Source organism: Anolis sagrei, chromosome 11 (genome assembly GCF_037176765.1).
Source record: "Anolis sagrei isolate rAnoSag1 chromosome 11, rAnoSag1.mat, whole genome shotgun sequence".
Lineage (NCBI taxonomy): Eukaryota > Metazoa > Chordata > Lepidosauria > Squamata > Dactyloidae > Anolis > Anolis sagrei.
This window is the reverse complement of record NC_090031.1, coordinates 28,987,422-29,009,004: the sequence shown is the minus strand read 5'-3', so window position 1 is coordinate 29,009,004 and position 21,583 is coordinate 28,987,422. Positions and strand designations below refer to the sequence as shown.

At 41.9% G+C, this 21,583-nt stretch overlaps 1 protein-coding gene across 3 annotated transcripts; it reads left to right on the top strand.

Moving 5' to 3' along the window:
- The first annotated feature begins 8,309 nt into the window (after positions 1–8,309).
- LOC132763898 (transmembrane protein 233) lies at positions 8,310–21,482 on the top strand. 3 transcript variants are annotated; one of them, XR_010910348.1, is made up of 4 exons: positions 11,292–12,793; positions 17,738–17,867; positions 20,603–20,953; positions 20,992–21,482. XR_010910348.1 is itself a non-coding variant. In XM_060757732.2 (3 exons), exons 1-3 carry the CDS (start codon positions 12,509–12,511, stop codon positions 20,620–20,622), a joined length of 435 nt encoding a protein of 144 aa, XP_060613715.2. In that variant the 5' UTR covers positions 11,292–12,508; the 3' UTR covers positions 20,623–21,482. The 3 variants fall into 3 exon arrangements, 1 of the variants encoding a protein (XP_060613715.2); XR_009630281.2 differs by lacking the exon at positions 11,292–12,793 and adding an exon at positions 8,310–8,847 and having other exon boundaries at positions 20,603–21,482; XM_060757732.2 differs by having other exon boundaries at positions 20,603–21,482.
- The last annotated feature ends 101 nt before the right edge of the window (positions 21,483–21,583 follow it).

Sequence of the window (21,583 nt, the reverse complement as noted above, 5' to 3'; positions counted from 1 at the left end):
ATAATAATAGAAATATATAATAATAGTAATAGAACTGTAAAATAAGACTATAAATATAAAAAATAATAGAAATATAGCATAAGAATAGAAATATATAATAATAATAGAAATATAAAATAAGAATAATAGAAATATAAAATAATAATAATCCACACTATATACAATAATAATAGAAATATAATAATAATAATAATAATAATAATAATAATAATGCACACTATATAAAAGAGTAATAATACAATGCACACGATACCTGGTCTCCTGGGGAATCCCTCTTATCTGGCCTCCCAAATGCCCTTCCATTGGTTTCCTCTTCTATTTCTGGGAAATGGAAGTTCAGTCCAAAGAGGTTTCCCCCTTCTTCTCCCAATGCAGAGTGAATGCGGAGGAAAAGGAGAGCCCCAAGTCCCATTGGCAAAGCCTTGGCATCAGTCCCTTGGCGGAGACCCCGGTCAGTCAGTGGCAATAATGCAACAGGCAAAGCCCCCCAAAGCCTGCCTTCTTTCCTGCCTTCCTTCCTTGTGGGCTTTCTCTCTTTGCAAGGAGAAGGAGCTGCAAAGGCCATCAAGGAAGGAAGGGCTGAGTGCTTTTTTGGAGCCGGTCCCAATGCTGAAGAAGCAGGAAAAACCCCATTGAGAGACTCTGGATGGAGGCCCCACAAGGGAACCCACAGGCCTGGCGCCAAAAGGACACCGGGGGGGGGGGGGGGGGCACACAAGCCAGAAAGTGAAATAGTCATTATACACAAACACACACATCTATATATATTATTGAAAGTATTAAATGTCAATGATAATAATACGATCATGATGAATTACATCTGCTGCTGATGATTGTCTGTCTATCCATTTATCTGTCATTTGTCTCTCTGTCTTTCTATTGCTGTCTGCCTGTCTATCTATTTTCCTATCTATCTATCTATCTATCTAGATATCTATATCTCTAGTTTCCTGTCCTGTCCTATCTGTCTGTCTATCTATCTATCTATCTATCTATCTATCTATCTTCTTGTCCATCTATCTGTCATTTGTCTATCAACCTATCTATCTATCTATCTATCTATCTAGATATCTATATCTCTAGTTTCCTAACTTATCTATCTATCTATCTATCTATCTATCTATCTGTCTGTCTGTCTGTCTGTCTGTCTGTCTTCCTGTCTATCTATCCATCTATCTGTCTGTCACTTGTCTCTCTGTCTTTCTATCTGTCTGTCTGTCTGATTATATGTCTATCTGACTATCTATTTATCTCATCTATCTATCTATCTATCTATCTATCTATCTTCCTGTCTACCTATCCATCTATCTATCTGTCTGTCGCCTGTGTCTCTGTTTTTCTATCTGTCTATCTGATTATCTATCTATTTATCTATCTATCTGTCTGTCTATCTATCTGAATGTCTGTCTGTCTACCTATATTTCTATCCATCTTTCTATCCATCCATCTATCTATCTATCTATCTATCTATCTATCTATCTATCCATCCATCCATCCATCCATACATACATACATACATACATCCGTCTATCTATATCTCTAATTACCTATTCATCCATCTCCCTATCTTGATATCTATCTCTCTAGTTATCTATCTATCTATCTATCTACCTATCAGTCTTCCTGTCCATCTATCTGTCATCTGTCTATCTATCTATCTATCTATCTATCTATCTATCAGTCTTCCTGTCTACCTATCCATCTATCTGTGTGTCATTTGTCTTTCTATCTATCTGTCTGTCTATCTGATTATCTATCTATCTGACTATCTATCTATATCTCTAATTACCTATCCATCCATCTCTCTATCTTGATATCTATCTCTCTAGTTACCTATCCATTCTATCTATCTATATATCTATCTAATCTATCTATCTATCTATCTATCTATCTAAGAGAGAGAGAGAGATGCATTATTGTTGTTGTTTTTGTTCATTCGTTCAGTCGTCTCTGACTCTTCGTGACCTCATGGACCAGCCCATGCCAGAGCTCCCTGTTGGCCGTCACCACCCCCAGCTCCCTCAAGGTCAATCCAGGCACTTCAAGGATGCCATCCATCCATCTTGCCCTTGGTCGGCCCCTCTTCCTTTTGCCTTCCACTTTCCCCAGCATCATAGTCTTCTCCAGGCTTTCCTGTCTCCTCATGATGTGGCCAAAGGACTTCATCTTGGCCTCTACTCTCCTTCCCTCCAATGAGCAGTAGGGCTTTCTTTCCTGACGTATGGACTGATTGGAGATGCATTATATAGAACAGTATATTAAAGTATCCTATCTATCTATCTATCTATCTATCTATCTATCTATCTATCTATCTATCTATCTATGCCTCTTGCATTTCTGCCTCTGTCCACCAGAGGGAGCAGGAGCACAAGGCTTGCCTTAATCAACTAAGGCTGGGTCTACATTGCCATAGGATCAAGTTTCTACATAATATAATATTAATATATTCAGTTTCTGAATTAAATATAAATATCAAGTTTCTAAATTATATATAAAATATATAATATAAATAAAATCTAGTTTCTGAATATATCATATAATTCATTCTGAATGTAATACAGTACAATATGATACACAATCCAGCTTCTGAATTATATATAAAACATTAATTCCTTTTTTCATTCATTCTTTCCTTTCCTCATTTGTTCATTCTTTCTTTTTTATCCCTTCATTCGTTCTTTTTCTTTCTTTCCTTCCTTCTTTCATTCTTTCAATCATTATTCTCTCTTTCCTTTGTTACTCTTTCTTGTTTTTTCTTTCCTTCCTTCATTTCATTCTCTCTTTCCTTTATTCCTTTTTTTCATTTCTTCCTTCCTTCCTTCCTTCCATTCTTTCCTTCCTTCCTTCCTTCCTTCCTTCCTGTCTTTTCTTTTTTACTTCCCTCCTTCTTTCATTCATTCCTTTCCTTCCTTTTTCCTTCAATTCATTCTTTCATTCATTCCCTTTCCTTTCTTTTCCTCCTTCCATTCATTATTCTCTTTCATTTGTTACTCTTTGTTTTTTCTTTCATTCTTTCCTTCCTTCCTTCCATCCATCCATCCATCCATCCATTCTTTCCTTCCTTTCTCTCATTCCTCCTTTGCTTCTTTCTTGTCTTATAATAATAATAAGAGGAAGAAGAAGAGGAAGAAGAAGGAGGAGGAGGAGGCAACTATGACGTCTCTGGCACAAGCCAGTCAAGGTGGTCCCAGTGGTGATCGGCACACTGGGTGCAGTGCCTCAAGACCTTGGCCTGCACTTAAACACAATCAGTGCTGACAATATTACCATCTGCCAGCTGCAAAAGGCCACCTTACTGGGATCTGCACACATTATTTGCCGATACATCACATAGTCCTAGACACTTGGAAAGTGTCCGACGTATGATCCAATACAAGAGCCAGCAGAGTGATCTTGTCTGCTGTTGACCCATCTTGTGTTTCAAATAATAATAATAATAATAATAATAATAATAATAATAATAAGTGTGATCCAATACAACAGGCAGCAGAGTGTCTGCTGTGGACTCATCTTGTTGTGTTTCTAATAATAATAATAATAATAATAATAATAATAATAACTTTATTTATATCCCGTCCATCTCCCCAAAAGGACTCGGGGTGGCTTACAGAGCTGTTTGCTGGATTTTCATTCATTCATTCATTCTTTCCTTCCTTCCTTCTGGGGCAAACCTGTCATTATTCCCCGGAAGAGCAAGGCCGGCTTTTGAAGTCTCCCCTAAGGATGTTTGGGAGGCCCTTCCTTTCCTATAGGCAGATGTATGGGTTGACAGGCAGGCTTTGCACCCTCCGCAAGGACATTCCTGGAGGTCTTTGGCTTCCTCCTGGGTAGCAATTTGAGGCCTTTTGGCCCCTTTTGATCGGAGGGCGGATCGGAACCCAGAGCACATTCCTTTCCGGGGAAGGACCCTCCCCAAAAGCCCCGGGAATGAAGAGAGAGGCCTCCCCTCCCCATAAGGAAGGCTCCATGGCCCCATCTCCACAACATGATAATATAATATAATATAATATAATATAATATAATATAATATAATATATAAACATTGTATTGCTGTGCATCATAGAAAAGGGTAGGAAAGGGTTAAGGGAGAAGCAGTTTGCAGGGTAATGCAAATTCCCCACCAGTGGAGAGAGAAAGGAACACTGGGGTGCTTGTGGTGGAGGAAACACATCGAATCTAGGATGGGATTGTCCCCGATAGTATAATATAAACCAATGTGCAGCATAGGAAAGGGTTAAGGGAGAGGCAGTTTGCAGGGTAATGCAAATTCCACACCAGTGGAGAGAGAAAGGAACACTATGGTGCCTGTGGTGGAGGAAACACATCAAATCTAGGATGGAATTGTCCCCGATAATATAATATAATATAAACCTCTGATTGCTGTGCGTCATAGGAAAGGGTAGGAAAGGGTTAAGGGAGAGGCAGTTTGCAGGGTAATGCAAATTCCACACAAGTGGAGAGAGAAAGGAACACTGGGGTGTCTGTGGTGGAGGAAACACATCAAATCTAGGATGGAATTGTCCCCAAATGAAAGCCTTTCCTTGGGTGGTGGGCAGTGTGGTGTTGGTGGGGGACATTGGCAGGGCTCTTGGACATGTTTACAGATCTCGCTATAACCTGCGATGTCATTGGAGGGAGGGCCATTGGTGTCTCCTGAGTAGTGGGAGACATAGTGTTTGTGGAAGTGGACACTCCAGATTTTCATTTTTATTATGTGTATAGATTGTAGCATATATAATATATCTATATCTATCTATACACATGATGAAAGTGGAAATACGTCTGTGTGTGTAGCTGGGGTGTCCACTTCCACAGACAAGCTCCTGCCTCCACAAACACTATATCTCCCACTATTCAGGAGACACCAAAGGCCCTCCCTCCAATGACATTGCAGGTTAGAGCGAGCGCTGTAAACATGTCCAAGAGCCCTGCCAATGTCCTCCACCAACACCATACTGCCCACTACCCAAGTCAAGGCTTTCACCCTAGATGTCATATGTTTCCTCCACCACAGACACCCCAGTGCTTCTAACTCTTTCTACTGGTGTGGAATTTGCATGACCCCGCCCACTGCCTCTCCCTTAACCCTTTCCTATTCTTTTCTATGGCACATAGGAAACAGAGGAATTGATCAGCAACTAGAGTGGTTTGGGGAGAATTCACCATTATTTATAGTTGTACGTCCTGGGATGTATAGTTCACCTCCAATCTAAGAGAACTCCAGAATTCCACCAACGATGGACCTGGAACTCACTTTAGCACATAACCCTCATGACCAACAAAACACACTAGAGGTCTTTGGAGGGATGTATAGAAGTTGTAGTTCACCTCCATCCAGAGTGCACTATGAACCCATACAATGAGGGATCTGGACCAAACTTGGCATGTATATCCGATATGCCCAAATTTGAATACTGGTGGGTTTTGAGGGGAATTGGCCTGGACATTTTGGAGTTGTAGGTACTGGGATGTATAGTTCACTTCCAATCAAGCAGCACTCTGAACTCGACCAAAGATGGAATTGGAGCAAACTTGGCACACAACCAGCCAAAAATACTGGAGGTCTTTGGGGAAAAGTCCCCTTGATTTGGAGGAGTTGTAGTTCACCTACACCCAGGGAGCACGCTGAACCCAAATAATGATGGATCAGGACCAAAATAAGCACACAGATCCGATATGCTGATATTTGATTACTGGAGGGGTTGGAAGGAAACTGACTTTCCTTTCTGGGAGTTGTAGTTCACCCACAACCAGAGAAACTGTGACCTCCACCGATGATGGACCTGGACCAAACTTGGTACACAGAATTCCCATTGACTAACTCAACCTACTGGAGGGATTGGAAGGGACTGACTCACCATAGTGGGAGTTGTAGTCTATCCTGCAGCCAGAGAGCACACTAAACCCCACCAATGATGCATCTACAGCAAACGTGCCCAACATAACAAACTTTAAGTACTGATGGAGTTTCGGGGGGATAACATGGCATGATGGGAGTTGTAGTTCACCCACAAACATGTGCAATATGTACAATTCAAAAATTGGTTTTTCAAATAACCTGAATGCCAAGTGTAATATAATGCATAAAGCCTGCAAATCTTTCTAGCTGGTATTATTGTATTTTGCAGAAGCCCTGAAAATGAGACAAAGGTCCCATTCATGTCGTCTCCGTCCCGTTCTTAACTGTGAATCGTTAGCAATGTTTGTAACTCGAGGACAGCCTGTACTTTGCAAAGCTGGCATTGGTTCAGGTCTTCCTCTCTCCTTCCGAATCCTCCCAACGAAAAGGGTGGCGATTCCAAACCGGAGGCAGGCAATTAGTGTCATGAATTATGGCCAGAAAGAGGATGTTTCCGGCGTGGAGGAGAGCTCCTACCTGGGGGCAGGTGATAAAAAAGGGGTGGGAATGTGGAAGGATGCACTCCAAGGGATGCTCGGGCATGTTGCTGTCCATTTGCATTCGCCATGTCTCCGGAGCAAGGAGACGCTAACGGGACGTCTGTCTCGCCGGAGAACCGTCCATCGGAAGTGAAGGGAAACAACAAACGTCCGGGATGTTCCGAGTCCCGTCGTGCGGCGGCGAATGTCCGCGAGCGCAAACGGGTTCTGGACTACAACCGGGCGTTCAATGCGCTGCGGGCGGCTCTGCGGCACCAGGCCGGCGGGAAGCGGCTCTCCAAGATCGCTACCTTGCACCGGGCCATCCGTCACATCGCCGACCTCTCCAGAGCCTTGTGCGTGGAACACTGCCAGTCAACTCCGGGGCACAATCCGCACGGCGACGGGCCTCCGGAAGGCGGACAGTACTTTTCGGGACCTTCCTCCCAACACTGTTATGATGACAACCACGACTACGAAGCCCGGTGCTCATCTTGCCCGGACGGGTGCTCAATGAAGTGTGCAAGTGGCGTGCAAAGCCGGCACACTTTCCTTTGGGAATGCAGGTATTTCTAAATGAGGACACACCTTCCTGACCATCCTGATTTGAACCCATGGCCGGCGCTACAGGATAGAAACATCATTGATGGGACCTTCATCTCACCGAACTTCCAGGTTTCATAGATTCCCGGGCTTCTGCAAAAGCAATTAATGAAAGCAAGAAGGACTTGCAGACTTTTCTGAACTGTGTAGATTATCACAGATTCTCAGGTCTCTGCAAAGCTAGAAGTGGGGCAAAAGCTAGTGTTGTCCCATGGAGGGTGAGTGAAGAGTATGAGGTAAACCTCTGTGTGAGATAAACTTCATGTGAGAAAGCTCCAGTGTAAAGGATACTGTCAGTACGAGTCAGTGGGCCAAAGTTAGTGTTGTCCTGAGGAGAGTGAATAGGCCAAAGCCTGCTAGTCAGTGGGCCAAAGCTATTGTCGTCCTGAAGAGTGTGAGGTAAACCTCTGTGTGAGAGAACTCTCATGTGATAAAGCTCCAGTGTGAAGGCTACTGCCTGTACAAGCCAGTAGGCCAAAGTGAATGTCGTCCAGAAGAGAGTGAGCAGGCTGAAGCCTGTTAGAGTCAGTGGGCTAAAACTATTGTCGTCCTGAAGAGTGCGAGGTAAACCTCTGTGTGAGAGAACCCTCATGTGAGAAAGCTCCAGTGTGAAGGCTACTGCCTATACGAACCAGTGGGCCAAAGTGAATGTCGTCCTGAAGAAAGTGAGCAGGCTGAAGCCTGTTAGAGTCAGTGGGCCAAAGCTATTGTCGTCCTGAAGAGTGTGAGGGAAACCTTTGTGTAAGAGAAACTTTGTGCGAAAAAGCTCCAGTGTGAAGACTACTGCCAGCACAAGCCAGTGGGACAAAGCTAATGTCACCCCATGGAGAGTGAGTAGACCAAATCTTGCTAGAGTCAGTGGGCCAAAGCTATTGTCATCCTGAAGAGTGTGAGGTAAACCTCTGTGTGAGAGTACCCTCATGTGATAAAACTCCAGTGTGAAGGCTATTGCCTGTACGAGCCAGTGGGCCAAAGTTAGTTTCGTCCTGAGGAGAGTGAGTAGGCCAAAGCCTGCTAGTGTCAGTGGGCCAAAGCTATTGTCATCCTGAAGAGTGTGAGGTAAACCTCTGTGTGAGTGAACCCTCATGTGAGAAAGCTCCAGTGTGAAGGCTACTGGCTGTATGAGCCAGTGGGCCAAAGTTAGTATCGTCCTGAGGAGAGTGAGTAGGCCGAAGCCTGCTAGAGTTAGTGAGCCAAAGCTAGTTGTCCTGAGGAGAGCAAGTAGGCTGAAGCCTGTTAAGAGTCAGTGGGCCAAAGCTAGTGTGACCCTGAGGAGAGTGAGCAGGCCAAAGCCTGTAGTAGGCCAAAAGTTAGCATCGTCCTGAGGAGAGTGAGTAGGCCGAAGCCTGTTAAGAGTCAGCGGGCCAAAGCTAGTGTTGTCCTGAGGAGTGTGAGATAAACCTCTGTGTGAGAGAAGCCTCGTTTGAGAAAGCTCCAGTGCAAAGGCTGCTATGTGTAAAGCTACTATGTATTTGTTTATTTGTGTTATGGGAACCTTGTTCTTGTATGTAGTGCAACCATATTATTTTACTACAGAAGGTCCAAAGACTGTAATTTGCTAGGCGTGGAAACAGATTAACGAACTGATAAAGACCCAATGAAACCAGGACAGTGTGCAATGCAAGATGCACAAGAACAAGGGTCAGGAGGAGAACGCAATCAGATTCGAATCCAGAGTCCTTTGGAGACTAGAACCCAGCCTGTCCTACCTTGCAGGGTTGTTGTTGTTGTTTCTATAATGGATAGGAAGTTGTGGACCAAAAGATAGATTTTGACTGATTCCAAGACTCTGTGAACATTACAATCCACTTCCTGGAGTTTGCTGGATCCGGTGTTGCTAATGGAGCGATAATGGCTTCTTCTCTTGTGAGTTTCTAATCACACACACACACACACACACACACAAATGTATTTCAAGCTGCTTTTAAAAACTATCTGGTTTGGAATGGGCTTGGCAATTGTGGTCTTATGTTGTTGTTGTTGTTGTTATTATTATTTTCTTCAGGGCGATGCTCTAAGAGTAAGTGGCATGCCCGTTGTTGTTGTTGTTGTTGTTAATCTCATGTGAAAGGAGCAGGGAGATGCTCAGAGAAGAGGCCACAAGGTGGCAATGCCACACCAGTTACAAACTCCAGCCAAAAATGATTGGCAATGTAATATGGGATGAAAAGAGACCCATTTGAATCTTATATTTCATTATCTTATATATTATATGTCATATTATTATCTTATATATCATATTATATCACATGTCATATTATATTATATTATATTATACTATATATTATATTATATTATATTATATTATATTATATTATATTTATTATAAAAAGGTAAAGTTTTTCCCCTGGCATTAAATCCAGTCATGTCCGACTCTGGTGCTCATCTCCGTTTCTAAGCCGAAGAACCGGCGTTGTCCGTAGACACCTCCAAGGTTTTGTGGCCGGCATGACTGCATGGAGGGCTGTTTACCTTCCTGCCGGAGCAGTACCTATTGATCTACTTGCATTTGCATGTTTTCAAACTGCTAGGTTGGCAGGAGCTGGGGCTAACTGTGGGAGCTCACCCCGCTCCCTGGATTTAAACCACCTACCTTTCAATCAACAAGTTCAGCAGCTCAGCGGTTTAATGCACTGTACCACCAGGGGCACACATATTATAGTAAAAGGTAAAGGTTGTCCCTTGATATTAAGTCTAGTCATGTCTGACTCTGGGACTCTGGTGTTCATCTCCATTTCTAAAGCGAAGAGCCAGAGTTGTCCATAGACACCTCCAAGGTTTTGTGGCCGGCATGACTGCATGGAGGGCTGTTACCTTCCTGCCGGAGCAGTACTCACATTTGCATGTTTTCGAACTGCTAGGTTGGCAGGAGCTGAGGCTAACTGTGGTAGCTCACCCTGCTCCCTGGATTCGAACCACCTACCTTTCAATCAGCAAGTTCAGCAGCTCAGCAGTTTAACGCACTGCACCACTGGGGACACACATATTATATTATAATACATATTATATTATATTATATTATACATTGCATTATATTATATTATATTATATTATATTATATTATATTATATTATACTACTAGCCATCCCCTGCTACGCATTGCTGTGGCCTAGTCTGTGTATATGTGTTTTGTGTGTATACATGCGTGTGTATATGCGTGTGTGTGTGTGTGTGTGTGTGTGTGTGTGTATGGTTTTGTGCATGCGTTGTAATGTAATTTTTAATTTTTGGCTTTTTAAATCTCTTCTGCTGTGTTTTTTTTTTTTAGTGTTTTTATGAGTGATGGTCACTTGTTGGCCTGATTGGTGTCTTGTGTCCAAATTTGGTGTCAATTCATCCAGTGGTTTTTGAGTTATTTTATTCCCACAAACAAACATTACATTGTATTGTCGAAGGCTTTCATGGCCGGAATCACTGGGTTGTTGTAGGTTTTTTTCGGGCTATATGGCCATGTTCTGGAGGCATTCTCTCCTGACGTTTTGCCTGCATCTATGGCAAGTATCCTCAGAGGTAGTGAGGTACCTCTGAGGATGCTTGCCATAGATGCAGGCGAAATGTCAGGAGAGAATGCCTCCAAAACATGGCCATATAGCCCGAAAAAATCTACAACAACCCAAATATTACGTTTTTATTTATATAAAAGATATATTATATTATACTACATATTATATTATATTACATTATATTATGCTATACAGTGTATTATATTATATTATACTATACATTATATATATATATATATATATATTATTTATAAATTTGTCCAACAAAATGTATAAGCATGCATTCTTCTCTCTTTTTACAGTAGCTTAGACAAAAGAGTATATCATATTATATACAATCTAGCAGTAAAAAAACATCAAAAACATCTTTAATAATATTTCTTATCATTATTTTTAAATTTCTTTTACAACTTATACTACATATAACTCTATCACACACCTTTTATCCACTTATACATATTGTATTTCTTTATAATTATTATTATACCACTTTTCCCCCTCTTCTCCTTAGTTTGTTATATTGCTACTATATTATGTTATATTATATTATATTATACTACATATTATATTATATTACATTATAGTATCAATAATACTAATCATTGCAATTATAATAATAGGAATAACAGTAATAGCAAGCATAGTAGCAATAATAATATAAATAATAACACTAATAGCAATAATAATAATAATAATAATAATAATAATAATAATAATCCTTCCTGGAAAGCGAAGGACAATTTGGGGGAAATATCCTCCCAGAATATCCCAAAACCCAAACCATCCCCTCCAGAGGGGTTGCACGAGACCGAAATAACCCCCCGAAAGACTTTGTGGGGATTTATTTCCATTTTTGGCATGGCTTCCTTTGGAAAGGGAGGGTCCCAATAAGTGTGATAAAACCAATGATAGAGGCAATATCAAAAAAGGATGCATAATTAATGCACTTCTGCTGGGAGGCAGGAGGGCGAGGCTATCTCTCTATCTCTCTATCTATCCATCCATCCATTCAAAGGGCTCCTCCTCCTCCTTTGGATAGGGCTGCTCAGGTTGGCAAAAGCCTTATTTGGAGAGGAAAGGGAAGGAGGAGAAGGAGAGGAGAAGGAAAAGAAAAGGAGAAAAAGAGAAGGAGAGGGAAAAGGAAAGAAAGAAAAAAGGAGAAGAGAAGGAAAAGGAAAAGGAGGTAAAGGAGAGGAAAGGAGGAGAAGGAGAAGGAGAGAAAGAGAGAAGGACAGGGAGAAGGAAAAAGAGAAGAAGAGGGGGGAGAAGGAAAAGGAGAAGGAGACAAAACAAAAGGGACCCCAAAAGAGAGTAAGAGAGGGAGAGAAAGGGAAGGAGAAAGAGAAGGAAAAGGAAAGGAAAGAGAGGCAGAGAGGATCCTTCAAGGGGAAAATCAGGCACTTAAGGAGAGAAAGAAGGAGGAGGGAAAAGAAAAGGAGATAAGGAGAAAAGGAAGAGGAGAAAGTGAGTGAGAGGAGAAGAGAGGAGGAAGAAAGGAAAGGGAGAGAAAGAAGGAAAAGGAGAGAAGGAAAAGAAAAGGGGAAGAGGAAGAAAAAGTGAAGGAGAGGAGAAGGAAATAAGAGAAAGAAAAGGAAGGAAAAGATAAAGGAGAAGGAGAAAAGGAGGAGAAAAAAGGAAAAGGAGAGAAAAGGAGAGAAAGAGGAAAAGGAGAAGGAGGAGAGAAGAAAGAAAAGGAGAGAAAGGAGAGAGAAAGAAGGAAAAGGAGGGAAGGAAAATAAAAGGAGGAGGGGGAAAGGAAGAGAAGGGGGAGGTGAAGGAGAGGAAGAAGGAGAAAAGGAGAGACAGGAGAGAGAGAAAGAAGGAAAAGGAGAGAAGAAAGAGAGAAAGGAGAAAGAGAAGAAGGAAAAGAAAAGGAGAAGAGGAAGAGGAAGGGAAGGAGAGGAGAAGGAGAGAAAGAAGAGGAGAAAGAGATAGAAGGAAAAGGGGAGAGGGAAAAGAAGGAGAAGAGGAAGAGAAGGAGAGGAGAAGGAGCCTTCAAGGAGGAGATGGGCATCTGAAGGGCCATGGCTCTGGATCCCGAGAAGGCACCTCCGGAGGTCCCAGGCGAGAGGGAGAAGCTGCTGGAGCCCTTGGCCCCCAAATCCCCTTTGGAGGAGGCTCCGGGGGTCTCTGGCGAGGCGGAGAAGAACGGAGACGCCTTGAAGGAGCCCCTGAGTTTGGGGGTGGCCCCCTTCCCTCCCCACGGGGGGCCCCCTTCCCGCCCCAAGGACTACCTCTGCCTCGCCATCTTCGCCTGCTTCTGCCCCATCTGGCCCATCAACGCCGTCGCCTTGGTCTTCTCCATCATGGTAAGGCATAGCCAGGCGTGCGCTTTTGGAGAGCCCTAGGGGGACCCACTTCCCAGCCCTCCCCACAAAAAGTGGGGCGCCCTAGAATAAAGTTAAGGGGCTCCTCAAACTCCCTAAAGGACCACCTTTTGGATCCACTTTGAATTTTGTTTGGGGCGGTTTCCATAGCGACGGGGGAAGGATCCCAAAAATGAGGTTCCCTTACTAGGCTCAGTCCCCGTGCGCTTTTGGAGAGCCCTAGGGGGACGCACTTCTTCACCCTCCCCACAAAATGTGGGGCGTCCTGGAACGAAGCTAAGGGGCTCCTCAGACTCCCCAAAGGACTAACTTTCGGACCCCCTTTTAATTTTGTTTGGGGTGGTTTCCATAGTGAAGGAGGAAGGATCCCCAAAAGGGGGTTCCCTTTCTTTGCGTAAAAAGGCAGGCTCAGTCACCGTGCGCTTTTGGAAAACCCTGGGGGGTCGCACTTCCTTGCTCTCCCCACAAAAGGTGGGGCGCCCTAGAACGAAGTTAAGGGGCTCCTCAGACTCCCCAAAGGACCACCTTTCGGACCCCCTTTGAATTTTGTTTGGGGCGGTTTCCATAGCGACGAGGGATGGGTCCCAAAATGGGGGTTCCTTTTCCAAAGCGCGCAGTTCTTTAAGGAATGGAAAGCCATGCTTAACTGCACTTTTGGAGAGGCCTGGGGGGACCCACTTCCTCGCCCTCCCCACAAAAAGTGGGGCGACCTAGGATAAAGTTAAGGGGCTCCACAGACTCCACAAAGGACCACCTTTCGGACCCACTTGAAATTTTGTTTGGGGAGGTTCCCACGGCGACGGGGGAGGGGTTCCAAAAACGGGGTTCTGGATGGATGCAGCCAGGAAAGGAAAGGAAGTTGGGCGAGAAAGAGCTTGGTCTCCAAAGTGCACAATGTTGGGAAAGTTGGGCCAAAAGGGATGAAAAGAGCCCCATTTCAATATAATATAGTATAGTATAGTATAGTATAGTATAGTATAGTATGATATGATATAATAAAATATTTATTTATTTATTTAGGGCTTTTATATCCCATCCTTTCTCAACCTCCGCAGAGGGACTCAGGACAGCTATATAGTATAATAATATAATAATTATATATAATATAATATTATATATATATTACTATTCATTGTATTGTATTATATCCTACTATACTATTATACTGCGGAGCTCCTGATGACACAGAGGGTTAAACTGCTGAGTTGCTGAACTTGCTGATCGAAAGATCGCTGGTTCAAATCCAGGGAGTGGCGTGAGCTCCCTCTGTTAACCCCAGCTCCTGCCAACCTATCAGTTTGAAAACATGCAAATGTGAATAGATCAATAGGTACTGCTCTGGCGGGAAGGTAATGGCGCTCCTTGCAGTCATGCTGGCCACATGACCTTGGAGGTGTCTATGGACAACGCCGGCTCTTCGGCTTAGAAATGGAGATGAGCACCAACCCCGAGAGTTGGACACGAATGGACTTAATGTCAGGGGAAAACCTTTACATTTACTATACTATTATACTATATATTCTATTATATCATATCATATTATACTACACATTGTATTATATTATATTATATTATACTATTATACTATATATCATATTATACTACATACTATTGTATTGTATGATATTATACTATACTATTATACTATATATTCTATTATATCATATTATACTACACATTGTATTGTATGATATTATACTATACTATTATACTATATATTCTATTATACTATATATTATATTATATTATATTATATTATACTACACATTGTACTATATTATACTATACTATTATACTATTTATTCTATTATACTATATATTCTATTATATCGTATTATACTATACATTGTATTGTATTATATTATGCTATACTATTATACTATATATTATATTATATCATATTATACTACATATTGTATTGTATTGTACTATATTATACTATATTATTATACTATGTATTCTATTATATTATATCATACTATACTATACATTGCATTGTACTATATTATACTATACTATTATACTAAATATTCTATTATACTATATATTTTATTATACAGGGTTAGTCAAAATGAATAGGCCAATTCGGGTACAATTAATTTTCTGATTGGCCTATTCATTTTGACTAACCCTGTACTATATATTCTATTATATCATATTATACTACACATTGTATTGTATTACAATATACTATACTATTATACTATAAATTCTATTATATTATACTACACATTGTATTATATTATATTATATGGCGCAGAGGGTTAAACTGCTGAGCTGCTGAAGACTTGCTGATTGAAAGGTCGCAAGTTCAAATCGGGGGAGCGGGGGGAGCTCCCACTGTCAGCCCCAGCTTCTGCCAACCTAATGTATAATAATAATAATAATATATTCTGTATAATATTATATTATACTATACTATTATACTATATATTATATTATATTACATTATACTATACAGTATATTGTATTGTATTGCACGACATTACATTACATTAGGAGAAGCGTATGGGGAAAGCGCACCACGGCAGCCAAAGTGGGGCCAAACTGTGTCAGTCCTACAGTGTAGATGCACCAAATTCATCACTTTCTTTGTAAGGTTTGCAGATGTTTTGGTCACTTGGGGATTTGGGTTGGACATGACTTGTGTCTTTCAGGAAATAAAGCAATCCTGGCAGAGGCCAGGAGGGATCTTTCTCTTTCTGCTCGATAAGCAAACCATTCCTCGGCCATGTAAAAGGTGTTTGTTTGGAGCGGCCCAAGGAAAGAAAAGAAAAAAACCTGGCCAGCTCTCCATCTCTTTAAGTGCTTTCCTCCTTTGGTTTCGGCCCCAGAAGGGAAAACATTGGCAGGAGAAGGTGCTTTTAGGGGAAGATGGGTGGGAGGAAAAAACCCAGTCCTCTGAGCATGCGCAGAGTGCCTGTCCACCCACAGCAAGCACAGCCTTATTGTTTTAACAGTGTGAAATGGTTGGATGTGACTGGCGTCCTCATTGACTGGGTCTCATTCTCTTGTAACATGGACCGGTCCTTAGGTTTTAAATTGGGTGAGACACTTGGATAACAACAACAATAATAGAGAGTCTGCTATGGCCAGGTGGTGAGTTACTTGTACTCTCATTTAAGAGGAGAGCTTACTACTACGAAATAATAATCATAGAATCAAAGAGTTGGAAGAGACCTCATGGGCCATCCAGTCCAACCCCCTAATAATAATAATAATAATAATAATAATAATAATAATAATAATACATCACACAGTCCTAGATGCTTGGGAAGTGTTTGTGATAAGAAATCCAGCATGTAGATCTCATTTGCTGTGACATACTGTGTTTTGTGTCATAATAATAATAATAATAATAATAATAATAATAATAATAATAATAATAATAATATCACAGTCCTAGATGCTTGGGAAGTGTTCAACTTGTGATCTTGTGATACAAAATCCAGCATATAGATCTAATTTTTGTGTCAATAATAATAATAATAATAATAATATTTTTTTGTCGTGTCAGGAGCGACTTGAGAAACTGGAAGTCGCTTCTGGTGTGAGAGAATTGGCAGTCTGCAAGGACGTTGCCCAGGGAACACCCGGATGTTTTGATGTTTTTATCATCCTTGTGGGAGGCTTCTCTCATGTCCCCGCTTGGAGAGCTGGAGCTGACAGAGGGAGCTCATCCGCCTCTCACCGGATTCGAACCTGTGACCTGTTGGTCTTACTCTGGCACAAGCCAGTAAAGGTGGTATCCAGGGGTGATCGGCACACTGGGTGCAGTGCCTAAAGACCTTGGTCTGCACTCAAAAACAACCGGTGCTGACAAAATCACCACCTGTCGGTGGCAAAAGGCCATCTTACTGGGATCTGCACACATTATTAGCTGATACATCAGATAGTCCTAGACAATTGGGAATTGTCCGACGTGTGATCCAATACAACAGCCAGCAGAGTGTCTGCTGTGGACTCACCTTGTTGTATTTCAAATAATAATAACAACAACAACAACAACAACAACAACAACAACACCCTGCTATGGAGAAGTGGTGAGCCACTTGGACTCCATTTAAGAGAGGAGAGCCTAGTAATAATAGCAATAATAATATATAATAATATATAATAATAATAATAACAATAACATTAACAACAACAAAAGTGGGGCCTGTCATGGTGATGTGATGAGTCACTTGGACTCCATTTACGAGAGGCGAGCCTAATAATAGTAACAATACAAATACATAATAATAATAATAATAATAATAATAATAATAATAATAATAATAATGGCCTGTCGTGGCAAAGCCACTTGAATCCCCATTCAAGAGAGGAGAACCTAATAATAATAGCAATAATAATATGTAATAGCAATAATAATAACAACGGTGGGGCTTGTCATGGTGATGCGGAGAGCCACTAGGACTTCATTTAAAAGAGGCGAGCCTAATAATAATAATAATAATAATAATGGTCTTCGTGGTGAAGCGTTGACCCACTTGAATCCCCATTTAAGCAAGTCTGAGTCCCTCTACTGAGGTGAGAAAATCAGGATATAAAAGTTTTAAATAATTTTAAATAATTAAGATAGGAGAGCCTCATCATAATCATCATCATCATCATTATCATCATCTATGGGGCCAAAGTGGTGCAGTGCATTAAATCTCTAAGCTGTAGAACTTGCTGACCGGAAAGTCAGTGGTTCGAATCTGCGAATGGGGTGAGTTCCCGCTGTTATCCCTAGCTCCTGCCAACCTAGCAGTTCAAAAACATGCAAATGTGAGTAGATCAATAGGTACTGCTCCGGTGGGAAGGAAACGGTCCAGCATAGTGGTCGTATTTGTTGTGTACTAATCTTGTTGTGTATCAGATAATAATGATGATTGAAAGCCGGCCATGGTCATAAGGAAGTGCCTGTTTTATGTTTGGTGCCAGTCCAGGAACAGTGGGCAGCAGGGAGACCTGGACGGTGCCCGGCGCCTGGGTCGAGTGGCCCGCTTCCTCAGCCTCCTCTCCATCCTCCTGGGCTCCGTCATTATCCTCACCTGTTCCCTCAACTTCGCAGGTAAGAAACCCAGGGAGGGTCAGCAGGCGGAAAGGGAACCCCAAGGGCCATCTAGTCCAGCCCCAAGACTGCCTAGAAAAGGAGGCTCCACCACCATCCAATGGGGTCCATAATTGATGAAGCTTGGAAAGGGGTCCCAAAGTCTATCCAGTCCCACCCCTTTGCCACTCAGGAATAGGCTAAACTAAAGCAGGCCATAATTGATGATGTTCGGAAGGGGTCCCCAAAGAGCATCTAGTCCAACTCCTTTGCCATACAGCCTTCTTGGAAGATGGCCACTCGACCTCTGATTCAAGACATCCAGAAAAGGAGGCTCCACCTCCATCTAAAGTGATTCATAGTCCATGAAAGTTGGAAAGGGGTCTCCAACGGTCATCTAGTCCCACCCCATTCTAAAACAGGCTAAACAAAAGCAGTCAATAATTGATGACATGGGAAGGGGGTCCCCAAAGGCCATCTAGTCCAACCCCTTTGCCATTCAGGCAGAGGCTAAATGAAACCAGCCCATTTGAAGAGGGTCCCCAAAGGCCATCTAGTCCAAGCATCTAGAGAAAGAGAAGGATGGATGGATAGATATGGATGGAGGGAGAGAAATACAGAGGTGAATATAGATGGATAGAGAAAGAGGGATGGATAGATAGATATAGAAATGGGTGGATAAAGAGAAAGATAAATAGAAAGGGACAGTGAAACAGGGATAGATGATAGATAGATAGATAGATAGATAGATAGATAGATAGATAGATAGAGATTAATACATAGAGGGATGGATGGAGAGAGAGAAATACAGAGATGAATATAGATGTATAGAGAAAGAGGGATGGATAGATAGATATAGAGATGGGTGGATGAAGAGAAAGATAAATAGAAAGGGATAGTGAAAGAGGGATAGATAGACGGATAGATAGACGGATAGATAGATAGATAGATAGATAGATAGATATACATACAGGGATGGACAGAGGGATGGATGGATGGAGAAAGAGAGGGGATGGATAGATATATATGGATGGAGAGAGAGAAATACAGCGGTGAATAGATCGATGGATAGAGAAAGAGGGATAGACAGATGGAGAGAGATGGATGGAGAGAGAAATACAAAGATGGGGAGATAGATGGATAGAGAAAGGGATGGGGAGAGAGAGAGATGGGTAGAGGGATGGATGGAGTTAGAGAAAGAGATGGATAGAGAGAGCGATTGATAGATGGAGAGAAAAATACAGATGGATGGATGGAGATAAATAGAGAGGGAAGGTTGATGGAAAGATACAGAGATGGATGGAGAGAGAAATACAAAGATGGAGAGATAGGTGGATAGAGAAAGGGATGGAGAGAGAGGGATGGATGGATGGATATAGCGATAAATACAGAGATGAACAGATGGATAGAGAAATGGATGGAGAGATGGAGAGGGAGAGTAATTGATAGATGGAGAGAAAAATACAGATGGATGGATGAAAAGAGATAAATAGAGAGGGAAGGATAGATGGAGAGAGATCAATAAACTGCATTGCCATAGGAAGGAGAACTGTGGACTCAACAACAACAACAACATTGAACTGCAAAGACTCTGGCACAAGCCAGTCAAGGTGGTCCCAGTGGTGATCAGCACACTGGGTGCAGCGCCTCAAGACCTTGGTCTGCACTTAAACACAATCGGCGCTGACAAAATTACCATCTGCCAGCTGCAGAAGGCCACCTTACTGGGATCTGCATGCATTATTCGCTGATACATCACACAGTCCTAGACACTTGGGAACTGTCCAACGTGTGATCCAATACAACAACCAGCAAAGTGATCTTGTCTGTTGTGAACTCATCAAATAATAATAATAAATATATAATAATAATAATAATATAACAACTCTATCTTCCTGTATAACATATTGGGGATGGACTGAATGATCCTTCCAAACTCTAGGAGTCTAATAATAATAATAATAATAATAATAATAATAATAATAATAAATACATCACACAGTCCTAGACACTTGGGAAGTGTCTGACGTGTGATCCAATACAACAGCCAGCAGAGTGATCTTGTCAGCTGTGGACTCATCTTGTTGTGTTTCAAATAATAATAATAATTATTATTATAATATAATAACTCTATCTTCCTGCATAACATATTGGGAATGGACTGAATGATCCCTCCAAACTCTAGGAGTCTAATAATAATAATAATAGTAGTAATAATAATAATAATTATTATAATTATTATAAATACAGTCGTAGACACTTGGGAAGTGTCTGACATATGATCCAATACAACAGCCAGCAGAGTAAACTTGTCAGCTGTGGACTGATCTTGTTGTCTTTCAAATAATAATAATAATAATAATAATAATAATAATAATAATAATAATAATAATAAAGATATCCAGAAAAGGAAGGTCCACCTCCATCCAAAACAGTCCATTGTCCATTATAATGGGAAAGGGGTCCCCAAAGGCCATCTAGTCCAACCCCCTTTAAGCCATGCAAGGAGATACAAGGGAAGCACTCCTGAAAGATGACCACCCAGCTTGTTTCAGGGTAAATTGACTTCCCTTTGAAGTAGGCCTAGAGTTGGAAGGGGCCCTCCAAAGGCCATCTAGTCCAGCCCCATCCTGTATGACTAAAAGCAAACCTATATTCCTTGAATTGTGAATAATAATATCCTGCCAAAAGGGAAACGGTAACAAGCTTGTGTTGGAAAGGGACCCATTCTGTCTTTCTTCCTCTACTCCCAACAGGTCTCCTGAAGGCCAACTGAAGTGGAAGGAAGGCCAAGAAGATGGCCTGCAACGCATGGGACAAAGGCAATTAGACCCTTGGATTTCCTGAAGATGGACAAATGGACGAACAGACGGAGATGGGGGGTTTTCTCGTTTGTTGCAGACTCCTTTTCGTCTCTGCAGAATGAAGGCAAACGTCCCTTTCTTTCCACGCGAGAGGCCCACCCACCAGGCAACGTCCAGCTCTGTTGCAACCTTGCAAAACGTTTTGTATTCCCGACGAACCTTGTCGCAGAAAACTATGCATGGTTGAATGCATCAAATCCCCCCAAAATAGGCCCATCTTTGGGTTAATTCTGCATGGAGGAGGTTGACGTTGGAAGTATGGAGGATTCTGCATGGAAGAGGCTGACGTTGGTTGACATTATATTATTATTATTATTGGGGATGAAATATATGTATTTGGGTTTACATGCACGATTCCTACACCCTGCAAGAAATGCGCCCTTAATGCTCCATCCCCCTTCATGGACTTCGTTTTTTCTCAATGGGAAATGGTTTCTTTCCCTGGACGGGCCACCAAGAGACGTTGTGTTGACAAAAGACCCGCTCCTGGCGGAATTGGAAATCATGAGCTCGATGTGGGTTCCTTCCTTATGGGGAAGAGCAAGGAGATGGACGGCTATTTGGTTTGGTTTTTCAAGCATCGCCCTTTTATGTAACCCCCATTTTCCTCCTACTTCAAGGGTCCACATTTTGGCTGTCACTCAATCCTTGTATCTTCTTCTTCTTCTTCCTGCAAGAACCCGTTTCCCCTCCATTTATATTTCTTGGCATGAAGGATATTAAAACAAATACTCGAGACCACACCAAATACCATGAATGGTGAACATGACAATGTTGTGCTTCTGGTTTGTCCAAAGGCTGGGAGAGTGTGACTATGCCCAAGGCAGAGGGAGGGAGGAAAGGAGGGAGGGAAGGAAGTAAGAAAGGAGGGAA